Source organism: Penaeus japonicus, unplaced genomic scaffold (genome assembly GCF_977035675.1).
Source record: "Penaeus japonicus unplaced genomic scaffold, GWHDUDI00000001_assembly GWHDUDI00000003, whole genome shotgun sequence".
NCBI classification, from domain to species: Eukaryota; Metazoa; Arthropoda; class Malacostraca; order Decapoda; family Penaeidae; genus Penaeus; species Penaeus japonicus.
Window position 1 is genome coordinate 2,949,531 of NW_028234405.1, and position 15,000 is coordinate 2,964,530.

Sequence of the window (15,000 nt, forward strand, 5' to 3'; positions counted from 1 at the left end):
TCCTCTCTACCTGCTGGCTCGGGCTTTCCGCTCAGCATTTGTTATTCATCGCCGGTCGTTCTCGTCAAGGGCTGACAACCGGCTCGTTCATCAATACCATCCCTTTCTAAAGGCTCGACTCACGTAGTCATGCAAGCGCTCACAGTGCTACCTTTTATCCCTCGTTAGGGGTCGAGTGATACGATCTTCAACGTTCTTCTCTCTCTCCCTCTTTCTTTCTTTCTCTCTCTTTCTCTTTTTCTTTCCCTCTCTCTCTCTCTCTCTCTCTCTCTCTCTCTCTCTCTCTCTCTCTCTCTCTCTCTCTCTCTCTCTCTAACATCTACCACTTCCCCCTAAATAATCTCTCCACTCCGTCTCTTTCACTCCCTCCTTTCTCTCTCTCTCTACCTCTTCTATCCTTCCCTTTTGGACCTTCCTTTCGCTTTGCTCTCTCTGTTTCTCCTTTCTTAAGCAATGTCATGTACCTCCTCTTTTTCGATCACCTTAACATGGTTGTTATGGAGATAACTAATTCATTGCAATTTATCGTATCATTATGGATAGGCATAGGAGTCGGAGATATCGATATCAATACAGCAGATGCAATACCATGGATATAAAAAACCGAGGAAAAGAATAAAATGAATAATAATAAAAAAATAAAGAAGCCATCATTACCTGGGCACGTCCCTAAACTTTCCCCTAAGGGCGGCACCTGGCACTCCGCCCTACCGTCCACCCTTCATGCCCCTTCATCTTTGTGAGGGAGGGAGGGAGGGAGGGACGCTTGCCCGTTGCCCGCCCGTACGCCCAGAGGCACCAGACAGGCGGAACTTGGCCACGTTAATTACCTTGTCAATAACTAGGGCGCACCTCATTCATGCTAAAAAGGGAGAAGCTTGGGCTGCCACTTCCCCTTTTTCCTATTGGTTTATCTCTCTCTGCGTTTATCTCTGTCTCTCTTTCGTTCACTGACACAAACACAGACACAGACACACACACACACACACACACACACACACACACACACACACACACACACACAAAACACACACAAACAAACACAAACACACACACACACAATCAAAATACCATACCATAAAACAAAAAGGAATAAAAAGGTCTCATAAATAAAAAAAACCCGAACAACAAAAATCCCCCACTCCGATAACACAGCATCAACACAGATAATGTTGACAGACCAAGAAGTAGCCGACGTCTCGGGGTTACAAAAAGAAAATTAAGCTGACACGTGATAAGAGGAGCCTCCCTTCCGCAGTCTAGTGTTTTGTTTACATCAGCTGGACGAGGGTATGATATGAGGGCGGAAGTGAATGATAGGAAGGAGGGAGGGAGGCAGGGAGGGAGGGAGGGAGGCAGGGAGGAAGAGGGAGGGAGAGAGGGAGGCAGGGAGGAAGAGTTAGGGAGAGAGAGAGAGAGAGAGAGAGAGAGAGAGAGAGAGAGAGAGAGAGAGAGAGAGAGAGAGAGAGAGAGAGAGAGGGGGAGGAGGAGAGTGAGGGGGGAGGAGGGTGGGGGAGAGAGAGAGAGAGAGGAGAGAGAGGAGAGAAGGAGAGAGAGAGAGAAGAGAGAGAGAGAGAGAGAGAGAGAGAGAGAGAGAGAGAGCGAGAGAGAAGAGAGAGAGAGAGAGACGAGAGAGAGAGAGAGAGAGGAGAGAGGAGAGAGAGATGAGGAGGAGAGAGACAGAAGAGGAGAAAGAGAGAGAGGAGAGAGAGAGAGAGAGAGAGAGAGAGAGAGAGAGAGAGAGAGAGAGAGAGAGAGAGAGAGAGAGAGAGAGAGGAGAGAGAAAAGGGAGAGAGAGAGAGAGGAAGGAGAGAAGAGAGAGAAAGGAGAGAGAGAGAGAGAGAGAGAGAGAGAGAGAGAGAGAGAGAGAGAGAGAGAGAGAGAGAGAGAGAGAGAGAGAGAGAGAGAGAGACAGAAAGAGAGAGAGATAGAGAAACAGTAATAAGCATAAATATCGACACGGTAGGCATTTCCTTCCAAACATATGCCAATGTTTTCTATAGCGCAATGCCACCTTGATGACCAAGAGATTGAACGTCAAGTTAAAAACAAGACCTTATAATGGCCTTATCCCAAACCAACTTAAAAAAAGCCGACGTTCGGGATTTACCGCATCGGATGGCGACGACGCGCTACTGACGAAAGGAAAACACCGGCCATGATGCTGACCACAATGCTGAGCCGTTGAGAGGGCACGAGCAGAATCTCCTCGCGTTCGTGATAAACAGCTGCCAAGGCTCGAGACTCCTTAGAGCCGAACAACCTTGACAGTGACTAGTGTTGGCTCCCAGGCTTTGACCAGAAGCCCTTTACGGAGCATTCCACCTCATGACCCCGCCGTAAAAAGCTGCCGGAGACCTTGTCTGGGCACCGTTGGCTATCGCTTGCCACCCTGGCTGACCTTAGAAAAAAGGGGTATATATTTTGCGGGCCGCGCGTTCAGAGTTCGGTCCAGTAGTAAGGCAAAGGGGGAGATGGAAAATGAGGAAAATGCGAGGGGACGTAGAAGAAAAGAAGGAAAATGAGGAATAGACGAAGAAGTTAAAAAGAGCAGGAATGGGAAAATGAGAGATTACGATCGAAAGAGGAAAGCAAACCAAATTCCAGATTCCAGTTATCAGATGGGCATTGCATTTTCCACATTATGCACACCTTCCCTTCCTTCTCTCCCGATTTCATGCGTAATATGCAAATGACACACGATCAGCATTCACGTTACGTGGGCGAGGTTTATTGGGAGCAGATTCTACCCAGTTACTGAACAATAGCCATTCGCTATTCGTTGTTGCACTCCCCGACCCCTAGTTGCTATAGAGGGTAAAGGGAAGGGAGAAGGAACAGGAAAGAGGAAAGAGGTAGAGGGGAGACGAACGAGGAGAGTAAGAGGGAGAGGGAGAGGGAGAGGGAGAGAGAAGAGGACAGGAGAAGAGAAGATAGGGAGAGACGGAGAGGAGAGAGCGACAGGGGAGAGGAGAGGAAAGGAGAGGAGAGAGAGTAATGTCAGAGTAGCACTGAACAGAAATATAATAAATGAGAGGAAGATGATAAGGTTGAGGAGATGGGCAGATGGCCAAATACAGCCTACGAAAAAAATCTACTAAGTAGTTCCCGAGCTTATCTGACCTCAATCAAATCTTCGAAACTCTCTAACTCACTCTCTCTCTCTCTCTCTCTCTCTCTCTCTCTCTCTCTCTCTCTCTCTCTCTCTCTCTCTCTCTCTCTCTTTTCTTCTCTCTCTCTCTCTTTTCCTTTCTTTCTTCCTTCCTCTCTCTCTTCCTTTCTCTCTTTTCCTATCTCTCTCTCTTCCTTTCTCTTTCTCTTCCTTTCTCTTTCTCTTCTTTTCTCTCTTTTCCTCTCTCTCTCTCTCTTCCTTCCTCTGTCTCCCCCTCTTCCCTTTTGCGAAAACGGAAACGGCTGCAATAACGAGACGTGTTGGTAGAAACAAAATCTTTGAAAGTTATCTCAAGATAAGTTCAAGTGTGAGAGTGAAGGAATAAAAGTTCAGCTGAGTCGCCCTTATTGAGAAATCGAGCGAAAAGCGGCAGGATTTGAGTGTGTGAGTGAGTGAGTGAGTGAGTGAGTGAGTGAGTGAGTGTGTGTGTGAGAGTGTGTGAGTGAGTGTGTGTGTGTGTGTGTGTGTGAGAGAGAGTGAGTGAGTGAGTGAGTGAGTGAGTGTGAGTGTGTGTGTATAGAAGGGGGCACATGATGATCCTTTCTAAGGAATGAAGAAGGGAGGCTCTCGTCCTGACCTTCCGTGACCTTTGAAACGGGGCTGGACAAGTGGACATGTCACCCCTCTTTCCATGCGGCCGCTCTGCTCTGTCCGTCATACCCGGGTACACACGGGCGCGGTAAGGGTCGTGGCCATAAAGTATGTCTGTATTGAGGCTGGCCGGGTGTAATTAACGCTACACCATCATTATATCTGAACTCTTGCATGCGAACGCTCGTGCATGGAGCTATGCAACTGGGAGTCAGGTAGCCTACCTACAAATGGCCCATGGGACTACACCCACCCACCAGGCCCTCTGACTCTCCTCTCGCATTCACGTGCCACCGACGTGCTTCGGCGAGGAACTGAACTGAAGGACTTTTTTTTTAAATACGACCATTCGTTATTTTCAGTCTTCTTTATGTTCCTTTTTATCTACTTGTTCTTACTGTCTCTGTCTGTCTGTCTGTCTCACCCGCCCCATCAAAACTTATATCCAATCCCGGTCCCGTTAGCACGACCATAAGGACCGGTCTCCAACCACCTCCAATCATATCACTTGCACAGCCCACACCAGCCTCTAGCCCCCCCCCCAACCCCCAACACCCCCCCTCCCAATCATCACCTCAAGCATGCCAGTGTTGCAGCTTCGTGGAAAATCTTGCGTTCTCGGTAACTTCTCCTCCCTCGTCGGGCTTGTTACTAAGACACACCTCTTGGCTCACGTGCACACCTACCTACGACCTACGTACCCTTGCCTATAGCGTGGTATTAGTAGACCAAAAGATTCTTTCGCTTTTCCTCAATGTATAGTCAAAGAATCTGATATAAAGTTATATTTTTAAATTATTTTTTTAGAATCAAATAAATATGAACGATGTAACCCCAATAACAAAGGCAAACCCACTCAACATATAAACTTGACCGCCGTTGACTTCTGCCACTGGTGATCTCGTCTGAAGCACCCCTTTCCTCCCCATCCCCCCTCCTCCCCCCTTGACCACTGTGCCCCTCCAGCGTATGAAACCTCTCCCACTCTCTCTCTCTCTCTTTCCCTCCTTCCCACTCTCTCTCTCTTTCCCTTCTTCCCACTCTCTTTCCCTCCATCTCTCGCCCTCTTTCCCTCCCTCTCTCCTTCCCTCCTTTCCTCCCTCCTTCCCTTCCTTTCTCACCTTCCTTCCCTCCCTCTCTCTCTTTCCTAGCCCTCCTTCTCCATCCTTTCTTCCCTCGCTCCCCCTTCCCTTTCTAAGCCCTCCTTCCCTCCCTTTCTTAGCCCTCCTTCCCTCCCTCTCTTTCTTAGCTCTCCTTCTCTCCCTTCCCTTTCTTAGCCCTCCTTCCCTCCCCCTCCCTTTCTTAGCCTTCCTTCCCTCCCTCTCTCACCCACCCACCCACCCACCCACCCACCCACCTTCCCTCCCTCCCGAGAATAAGGCTTTCACTACCCGCTTCTTCCTCCAGGCTCTCGGCCGAGTGAAACGCGCGGGGCCCTGGAGCGTGTGCCCGAAATTTACACTTAGGTTCGAGATTTCCCTTGTAGGCTACTCGTGGCTTGTTGTCTAGGCTCTCGACCTTTTCTTTTGTGTTCTATTTCTATCTGTGTGTCTGTCTGTCTGTCTGTCTGTTTGCGTCTCTGAAGCCCGTACAGATTTGGAAGTGGAGTTTAAGAAAGTTTACATGAAGGTATGACAAATACCAGTAAACTCGAGGTAGATGTTAATACCATCATCAATTTCTATAGGAGAAAAGGAGAGAAAATGCCAATTTCTATAGGAGAAAAAGAGAAAAGGAAAGAAAATGCAATTACAGCCTCCTCTCCAGACTCAGCACGGGGAGTAGAATGACACAGCTGATCCCTGGCTCCTAATAAAACTCCCTCTCTCGATAACGATGCTTCCCTTCCCATTCTCCTCCTCTCCCCTCCCCCTTGCTAAATGACATCCCCTTCCCCTTCCCCTTCCCCTCCCTTGCTAAATGACATCCCCTTCCCCTTCCCCTTCCCCTCCCTTGCTAAATGACAACCCCTTCCCCTTCCCCTCCCCCTCCCCCCTCCCATGAAGGAACCACGAGCGAGAGAGTTTAGGGGTCGTGCAGACTCCCCCCTCCCCTCCCCCCCTTCCCGCTCCCCCAAAGTATTACGGCCGAACAGGTAGTTAAAGATGATTTACCATGTCTCATTAGCCGCCAACGACAACAAGCCTCGGGGGTCCCACAGTGCCGTCCTACACTGCCTCGCTTCCATACGTTAAGAATTGAACGCTTGATATCCTGGGGTAGGGGAGGGGAGGGGGTGGGGGTTGCGTGTCCCTTCATCATCCTGTCCCAAAATTGGATTATAATTTTTTTTTTTTTTTTTGCCGGAGAACGACGCTGTTAAAAACCGTTCTAAACCACGGCGTATGCAACACAATTAGCAATGGCGTTCATTAAGCAGATGCTTCTCCCTCCAGGACTCGTTAAAGTAATTAAAGAAACAAGACATCATATAATTGCATTATCTTGCTAGAATTGGCCGTGTCTCGGTTGCCAGTTGTATGTGTTGATATATATCCCCCCCCCCCCTTTGTGAATCAGTTGCAGCACATAACTAATTCCGACCTGAATAATATACATTTTTCGGCGATTTAGGAAAGTCAAAACATAAATCATCTTATAGATAAAATTTGCTGCTCTTACGTTCGGCTTTTTAGCTAACGGTATATAAAAAAAAATATTAACTGGACATACCTGTGGCGGAGCTCATTCCAGCGGCCGCACAAACGGTCTCATTCATAGCTTAGCCTTCGAATTAGCCCAGCGTTTATCAGTAACGTTTGGTCGGCGCTTTTTGAAAAGGCGTTCCTCACATCAAAATAGATTTCACCAATCAACGTTCTAATCAACACTTGTATTTGTTCCAGCAGCTTATCAAACTGGAAAGTTCATTCACAATTCCACCTTGACCAACGCATAAGACCCGCACGCACACACTTCCCCTCACAACCTGTAGACTACACCTCCCTCGACCAGCGCCACGTCCCTCACAGCTGTTCCTTTGCTCTCCCCTCTCCCAACCGGCCCCTAAAGCCCAACCCCCACCCCCCGCCAGGTCCTGCTCGGAACCGTGGCCTTGTCCCCCCCCAACATGTGTGACCTAGTATGGGATACATGCAGGTAGAGCCTCTGACAGTATACTCAGAGAGCTCCACTACGATCTACATGGCGAGGGACTTAATATGAACACCACCCTGGTTATAAAAACGCGCTCCTGGCGAAGTTATTATTAAGATGTGGCACCCATCCTGCACGTATCACTGCGCCTAGATCCTCAACAAGTTTTCTCGTGGTGATAACCTAATCTCACGTACCAATGACAGCTCCCAACACACGAGTCGATAGGTGCTTCCCCTCCTCTGATAAACCCACGGAAAATTTTCGCGTATCTGACACCTTCACACTTAACCTAATCTGCTGCGATTTGATATCAGGATCTCAAAAAAATAGGAAATCAAAGTTATAACTTTTGCGTTAAACGGTTATCTTACCTCCGGAAGCTTGACAACCTAAACAACTTTTCTGCACCGGCCAATCCCATGCCGAGCCCTTCCAGAGGTACGATAATGGTCCTTCTACCCTATCGATAATGTCTATTTTATGAACCGTTTCCTGTGGCTAATAATCTTTTCAGCAACTTTAAAACTTTAGCACAGCGACTAAACGCGTTTCTTAACAAGGTAAAACTGATACCTGCTTTTGTTTCTAAAATTCAAACGTATTTTTTTTTCTTTCGCTCAGATAACAGAAATGCCTGCATGCTAATCGGAATGGAATTCATGCTATCGAAATTCTAATCTAGTTAATGTGAATAAATTGGACATTTAATTCTCATTTACTTGGTCCATAGACCGAAGAGTTGCCATGCTGACTATTTATCTACACGTAAATAATAATGATGAGAAAAATAACAATGAGAGAGAGAGAGAGAGAGAGAGAGAGAGAGAGAGAGAGAGAGAGAGAGAGAGAGAGAGAGAGAGAGAGAGAGAGAGAGAGAGAGAGAGAGAGAGAGAGAGAGAGGAAAAGCATGTGAGAGAGGGAGTCAGAGTTAACTACATTATTTACCAACAAGAAAGTAGAAAGTTGGTACATCCACTTCTATGGACACTATGGCAATTAGCAAGGGAGCTTTAGTGCGGTTTTACCTTTCCTGGTTCTTTCTTTTCACAATATGTCGTTTTATCTTCAAGCTTTTATTCATTCAAGTTCGCTAAATTCACCACCATAGATAACTACAAGTCATTACTACTAATAATAATCTTCATATTTTCATAAGTTCCTCATATTCCACAACTACATAATCCTCGCTCTTCCATTTATGTTTTCCTCCCCCCTCTTCATTTTTTTACGGACATTTGTCTTTTTTTTTCCCATAATCCCCTATCCTATGCGAGGACAAGAAACCACACATCCTCCGCGCCCTCCCCGATTTGAACGTGGGAAAACCTCAAGCACATCCGTTGTGAAAATATGTACGTCTTGGTTTACTCGTCAAGAGTGATGTTTTGGGGACGTTTTCGGTTGTCTGACTTGAGTGTTGGAGGATATATATATGTAGATTTTTATTTAGTTTTCGTTCAGACGTATGTCTTTTCTTTCCTAACGTATTTCTATTTGTGGCGTGGTCGGGGATTCTTGGTGGGTAAGTCTGTGGCGTAATTTGATAGCTTGTTAGACGGGTGAATATTGATCTACAATAATATAGATAACCTGAGTAATTGGTTAATAATTATGACTCCTCCTTTTCTCCATTACTATCCTACTAGAACGTAAAAGACCTATAGTAAAATTTACCGCAGAACGCTATCTTCCAATGCATCCGGCTGTTATAGTTACCCCGACATCACCTGAAGGCTCGCCCCAGGTAAATTTCCCATTTTCTACCGTCGCTGGAAACTGGATGGAAGTTATTAGGGGGGAAACCATGGAAAACTGGAACCATGTCCGTGCAAAGAAATTCTTTTAATTTCTCTCATTCAACACAAAGAAAGAAACAAACAAAAAACACCGTACTGCACTACCTCTTGGACCTAGCTGAATACTATCATATCTATCTGTCTTCTGATTCAATAATTTCTCTCCTCTCTCTAGTTATTTCACTGTTGCACATAAGAAGGTGTCTTACCCTGTCATCTCGAGTCTGCGTTGGGAGGTAAAGGCCGCCATCGACCCCCTTCGACCTGGAAAGAAGAAACAAAGTTATCAAAATGCATTCAACATTTTTTGGAACACGTCACATCGTTTAATAAAATATGCCATTGCCAAATTGAAAACCTTCACCGAAATAACGTCTTTCCTTAATAAAAAATACTCTAAACAATAAAAAAAAGTTCTAATACTCCAGAAAGGTATTATAAAAAAAGTGTAATTTGCTAAGTGAGCGACGTCTATTCATGCGCACGCGCGTGTGTGGTCGCGTGTAGGTACAAGTATACCAACACATGTGGCACTCATGTGTGGGCGGCCCGGACCTGACCCGTGTGGGCGCAAGAAGCCGCCTGGCCTTGTCATCACCGCACTGGCATACTTTGTCTCTTAGTAGAAGGTACTCATGATACCCCAGTGTTTGCGTTGATGCTTTGTTTGTCCTTGCTGGCCTGGCCTGGACGCCAAGAGACCGCTATAAATATGCAGGGTCCGTGAATAACATTTTCCCTTAATGCTGCATGACATCAGAGTATATGCAGCAATAGCCATGCTTTGTGATGTCCTCAAGGCCAACACTTGAGGGTGTTGAGTCAGTCCACACATAGATACACACGACACACACACACACGGATACTCACAATGACGTCATACACCCCTTCCCCTCTACACACACACACATACACACACACACACACCAAACCAGTCGACGACATACCAACATCCGTGACATTGTTATCAAACGTATATTTTTATCTCCATATTTCTGTAATCTATTTAAATTAAACAACAACAAAAACAAACAAACTTCCTGTAACTTTTTTAAAAAATAAAACAGAAAATTCGAACATCCTGTAGCCATATTTTCATGCAAATTGACAAACAACTCTCAAAACCCTCTCGGTCGTCCAGTACCGATTCCAACCACAAACTTGCAACATGTCTGTTCTGGCCGCCCTTTTATCTTATCCTTATCTACTGCGATGCCGAAATACACGTTATGACGTCTTGTGCATTCTTGGTAGATTACTAATTCTCCCTCTGTTGAATGGCTGTCAAGAACACTGTCACACAAATAAACAACATACAACACACATACAAATGAGTATTTTTACGTGTGTGTGTTTGTGTGTGTGTGTGTGTGTGTGTGTGTGTGTGTGTAAGTGTGTGTGTGTGTGTGTGTGTAAGTGTGCGTATGCATGTTCGTTGGGGGTTTATGTGTGTGTCCCTTTGAAGTTTGTTGGTATTGATATCACGTGAGAATTTCCATGGCAGTGACTGGCAGGCGCAACAAAGGCTTTCGGAAGAAACCTTATACTGTAGTATACGCAATCAACTAAAGGTCGCTTGACTGTGTGTGTGTGTGTGTGTGTGTGTGTGTGTGTGTGTGTGTGTGTGTGTGTGTGTGTGTGTGTGTGTGTGTGTGTGTGTGTGTGTGAGAGAGAGAGAGAGAGAGAGAGAGAGGAGAGAGAAGAGAGAGAAGAAAGAGGAGAAAGGAGAGAGGAGAGAGGAGAGAAGAGAGAAGAGAGAGGAGAGAGAAAGAGTAAGAGAGAGAGAGAGAGAGAGAGAGAGAGAAAGAGAGAGAGAAAGAGGAGAGAGAGAGAGGAGAGAGAGGAGAGAAAGAGAGAGAGAGAGAGAGAGAGAGAGAGAGAGAGAGAGAGAGAGAGAGAGAGAGAGAGAAAGAGATACAAAAATAAATCAAATCCCTACCCTGGAAAGTCCGCATCCACCCTATACCCTATACCCATGTACCAACCCATACCCCCCACCCCCTCCCCCTCCCCCTCCCCTTCCCTCTACCCATCCATGTGACAAGTAAACAATAGCACAGAATTTCCTGAGTTTATGACGACACACACTTCGCCGCATCGATGACCACGGCAGAGAACGTTTCCCGGGAAGATAGAATGCGATAAATAGATGAAGCAACTTGCGGACGAGCCTGCCCCCCCCCTTCCCCCCCATTCCCCCCCCCCCTTTCGACGCCGCTGCCCTCACGCCCGTGTACGTAACTTCCTCTTATGCTATGGAGGCTCCGAGGCGTGTAATGCCCTACGCATGCCTATAATGGGAAGATATATTCTCTGTAATTCATTCAAATCGGCTGATATAATAGCTGTAAACACCGCTAATGAACCTCCGTAAATCAGGGGGTTGGCGGGGGCCCACTGGATCCCCTGCCCTACCCCCCCTACCCCCGCCCCATCAGAAGGTGCCCCGCCATGCCCGACATTCCTTGCGCATAGGGGGGTAATGGAGAGGGGGGGGAGTGGAGATTACGGAAGATCCACAGGCCAAAGGACTCCGAAAACGCCCCTTGTCCTTCCCTCATTTTCCCTCCTTCATCTGGTTCCTTCTGAGTCTCTCTACCTCGGGAGATGTAAACTTGACCTCATTAGTGACGAAGATAATGGTAGCGACGGAGATAATGATGTGATCCAAATGGAGAAAGAACGAATGTAACGAGAAAAACTCCTTAATTTTCACGGCAGGATGTTTTCATATTCCGCGGCAGGAGATAAGACCATCCTGCCCAGTCTGTAACTTACAACCGGAAAAAAAGAGCCAAATAAAAATGACAATAATAATAATAATAATAATAATAATAATAATAAAAAATACAGAACGAAACTTACAACCGGAAAAAAGAGCCAAATAAAAATGACAATAATAATAATTAAAAAAAAAAAAAATGCAGAACGAAAACGAAAACAATCACAATCACTTCCTAACCCCATACCCAAACAACAAGCAATAAAGATGGAAAAGATATACCGCGATATATCTCGCACGCGCAGAAAATGGTCTTCCCCGGTGCGCCTACTGCGAAGAAGATACATTAAGACGGTACACTCCATAACTCCGTAAGATGTTCCCTCGATGCCAAGCTGACACCTGAAATATCCCCTGGACTCGTAAGGGGGGGGGGCAATGGAAGGTGTCTCTGCACGAGGGTGAGGAAAGGGGCGTGAAGGAAAGAGGGGAAAGGGGCGTGAAGGAAAGAGGGGAAAGGGATAGCGAGGGAGAGGGAAATGGAGAGAGGGGAGGGAGGGAGGAAAAGGAGGAGATGGAGGGGGTGAGGGAAGGGAAATGGAGAGAGGGGAAGGGAGGAGGTAAGGAGAGAGAGATGAAAAGGGAGAGGGAAGGAGGGGATGGGGTCGGGGGCAAGGAAAGGGAAATGGAGAGAGAGAGAGAGAGAGGGAGAGAGAAGGGGAGATGGAAGGAGGGAATGGGGAGCAAGGAAAGGGAAATGGAGAGAGAGAGAGAAGGGGAGATGGCAGGAGGGGATGGAGGGGAAAAATCGAAGGGGAGCGGAGGGAAGTGTGATAGTTGACGGAGTAGAGATACAGGTGATAAAAAAAAAACAAATGTAAAAGAATAACAAGTAAAAAAATGAACTTCCATAATAAAGAACCTCCAACCACCATAAAAAAAATCACACAACAACAAAAAAAATGTTGGACTGACTGACTGACAGACAGACAGACAACCCCCTTCCACCCCTACACCCTCCCTCCCATCCCATCCGCCCCCATGCAACGCCCCCATCAATCATAATCAAATCACTACTAGTAAGGTGCCTCAATGTTGCTCGTTCTCGCAACAAGGGATGCTATTCTTGCAATGTCCGGCGGTTGAAAGAAGCGAATGAAAATGAAAAAAAAAAAAACACCATCACCATCATCATTAATATCATCATTTATCACAATTTTCATTTCCATCACCACTGTTATGGAGGCAAGTCATATACATAAGAATAAACAACATAACGCCAATGATAAAAATATAACAGGAAAAATATCCTTATGTTTATTATCGCACATTGTTGTTGTCATCCTGTTATTTATTCAGTCCAGAATTATTTTTTTTTAAATCGAGAGAAAAAACAACAACAAATATATGACACACAAACACCGATAAACGGAAATGAAAATGAAAGACTAAGAATGAAATATGGAAAAATAAATACAAAGAAATTACGTAAATAAAGAAGAATTAGACAAAAATATTTTTCTGACAAAAAAAAAAAAAAAAAAAAAAATCAATCGATATAAAAAAAATAAAAATAAAATGAAAATCCTCTGACGTTCATTTCATCCGACCTCACGTAACCCTTTCCCGAGACAAATCAGGATAGGTCAGGAGCTAAGTTAGGGTAGGCTAGGTCAGTAGTCTTGGTCGAAGGCTACGTTGGGCTAGGCTGGGCTGGGCGTCGCGAACCTCTTGAACTGTCGCCGCGCCGCTACGAGGAAGGAGAAACGGCAAGAGAGTAAACAAAAGCAGTCAATACATACAAGGCGTTCGGGCTGGAATAGACTGCCACTGCAAAACAGCACGCGATCCTCCCATCACGCGAGAGAGAGACAGAGAGAGAGAGAGAGAGAGAGAGAGAGAGAGAGAGAGAGAGAGAGAGAGAGAGAGAGAGAGAGAGAGAGAGAGAGAGAGAGAGAGAGAGAGAGAGAGGCAGACAGGAGAAGAGAGAGAAAAAATAAGTGAGTTTGAGAGTAATTGTGAGATAGATAGATAGACAGATAAATAGAAAGAGAGAGAAAGAAAGAGAGAGAGAGAGAGAGAGAGAGAGAGAGAGAGAGAGAGAGAGAGAGAGAGAGAGAGAGAGAGAGAGGCAGATAGGAGAAGAGAGAGAAAAAATAAGTGAGTTTGAAAGTAGGTAATTGTGAGATAGATAAATAGACAGATAAATATATATATATACATATATATATATATATATATATATATATATATATATATATATATATATATATATAGAGAGAGAGAGAGAGAGAGAGAGAGAGAGAGAGAGAGAGAGAGAGAGAATGAGAATATAATGTAGCCACCGCCGCCGACCCGCTCCATCTCAGGTCGTAACCCGAGGCAAGGTCATACTCTCATTCCAAACACAAACCGACATTCACAAACGCACACACACATGATCCATAATAAACGGGACGATTTTTGTTGCGTGAGTTTTTTTGTTTTTTTTTTCACTCGCACAGAAATAAATAAGTCTTACGAACACTCCAGATGTCCATGTCTATTTTAAATGAACTCACACGCACACAACTTAGCACACACCTCTTACGTAACACCACAAGTAACGCACAGGTAGGCACGCCCAGGGAAGGGAGGTGGGGAAGAGGGGAGGGAGGGAGGGAGGGAGGGAGGGAGGGAGGGAGGGAGGGGTAACGACGGAGGGGGAGTTGGAAGGAAGGTATGGTAGAGAGGGGAGATGGAGGGAGAAGGGAGGGGGAGATATGGAGGGCAGAGAGAGGAGGGAGGAGAGGGTATGGAGAAGAGAGGGGAGGGAAGGGGGGTGCCATTCCCTCCCCACCCATTACCGCCGTGTCGACACAGTACAACAATCCCAAATTGCCGCGCCGCCAAACCGCAGAGGCGCATCTCCTGCTCTTTTCTCTGCCCCCCCCCCACTCCCATCACCTGCCGAAGTCTCTGATTATCTTATTTATAGACGCATTGTTACATTCATGCACGAGCTCGTACCCTGTGACATACGATCATCTCCACCCCTATCCCGCTATCCCCCTATCCCCCTACCCCCTACCACAAGACACCCTTCTAACCCTATGCAGCTCCCCCCCACCCGCTCCCCCCACCCCCAATGCCAGGCGAGGCACAAATGGATCTCCATCACTGATAACACAGACAAATCGTAGCAAGGAAAAAATCCCTATAATCTATGATTACCCTGGACCAAAGAGAGAGAGAGAGAGAGAGAGAGAGAGAGAGAGAGAGAGAGAGAGAGAGAGAGAGAGAGAGAGAGAGAGAGAGAGAGAGAGAGAGAGAGCACAATAAAAAGAAAAAAGAAAAAAATACAGAGTGACAGATATATGGGATGGAGACATATACCCCCGTAGCCCCCTCTCCACCCACTAAAATCACACCCACGTCTCCAGCCACCCCCCCTACCCTACCCCCCACACGAACCTCCCATTACGAAACAATAACCTGGCGCAATCACACAGCCTTAATGCGTCAATAACCGATAATTGTAGCGATTTTCAGGTTCGTAACGAGGGCGTCTCCCCCCCTCCCCCCACATTTCCACGATCAATAAAACACGACTTCGGCGGCATCAACGTGACACGTGGGAT

The 15,000-nt window shown here is 46.2% G+C and overlaps 1 protein-coding gene across 1 annotated transcript in view; it reads right to left on the reverse strand.

The window, feature by feature from the left end:
* The window catches only part of LOC122246173 (Rap GTPase activating protein 1), a gene marked incomplete at its 5' end in the record, with an annotated part of 657,887 nt that overhangs the window by 87,670 nt on the left and 555,217 nt on the right, over positions 1-15,000 (reverse strand). Inside the window, 1 exon segment of the mRNA XM_086554642.1 lies at positions 8,868-8,922. Coding sequence (XP_086410768.1) covers positions 8,868-8,922 — 55 coding nt within the window.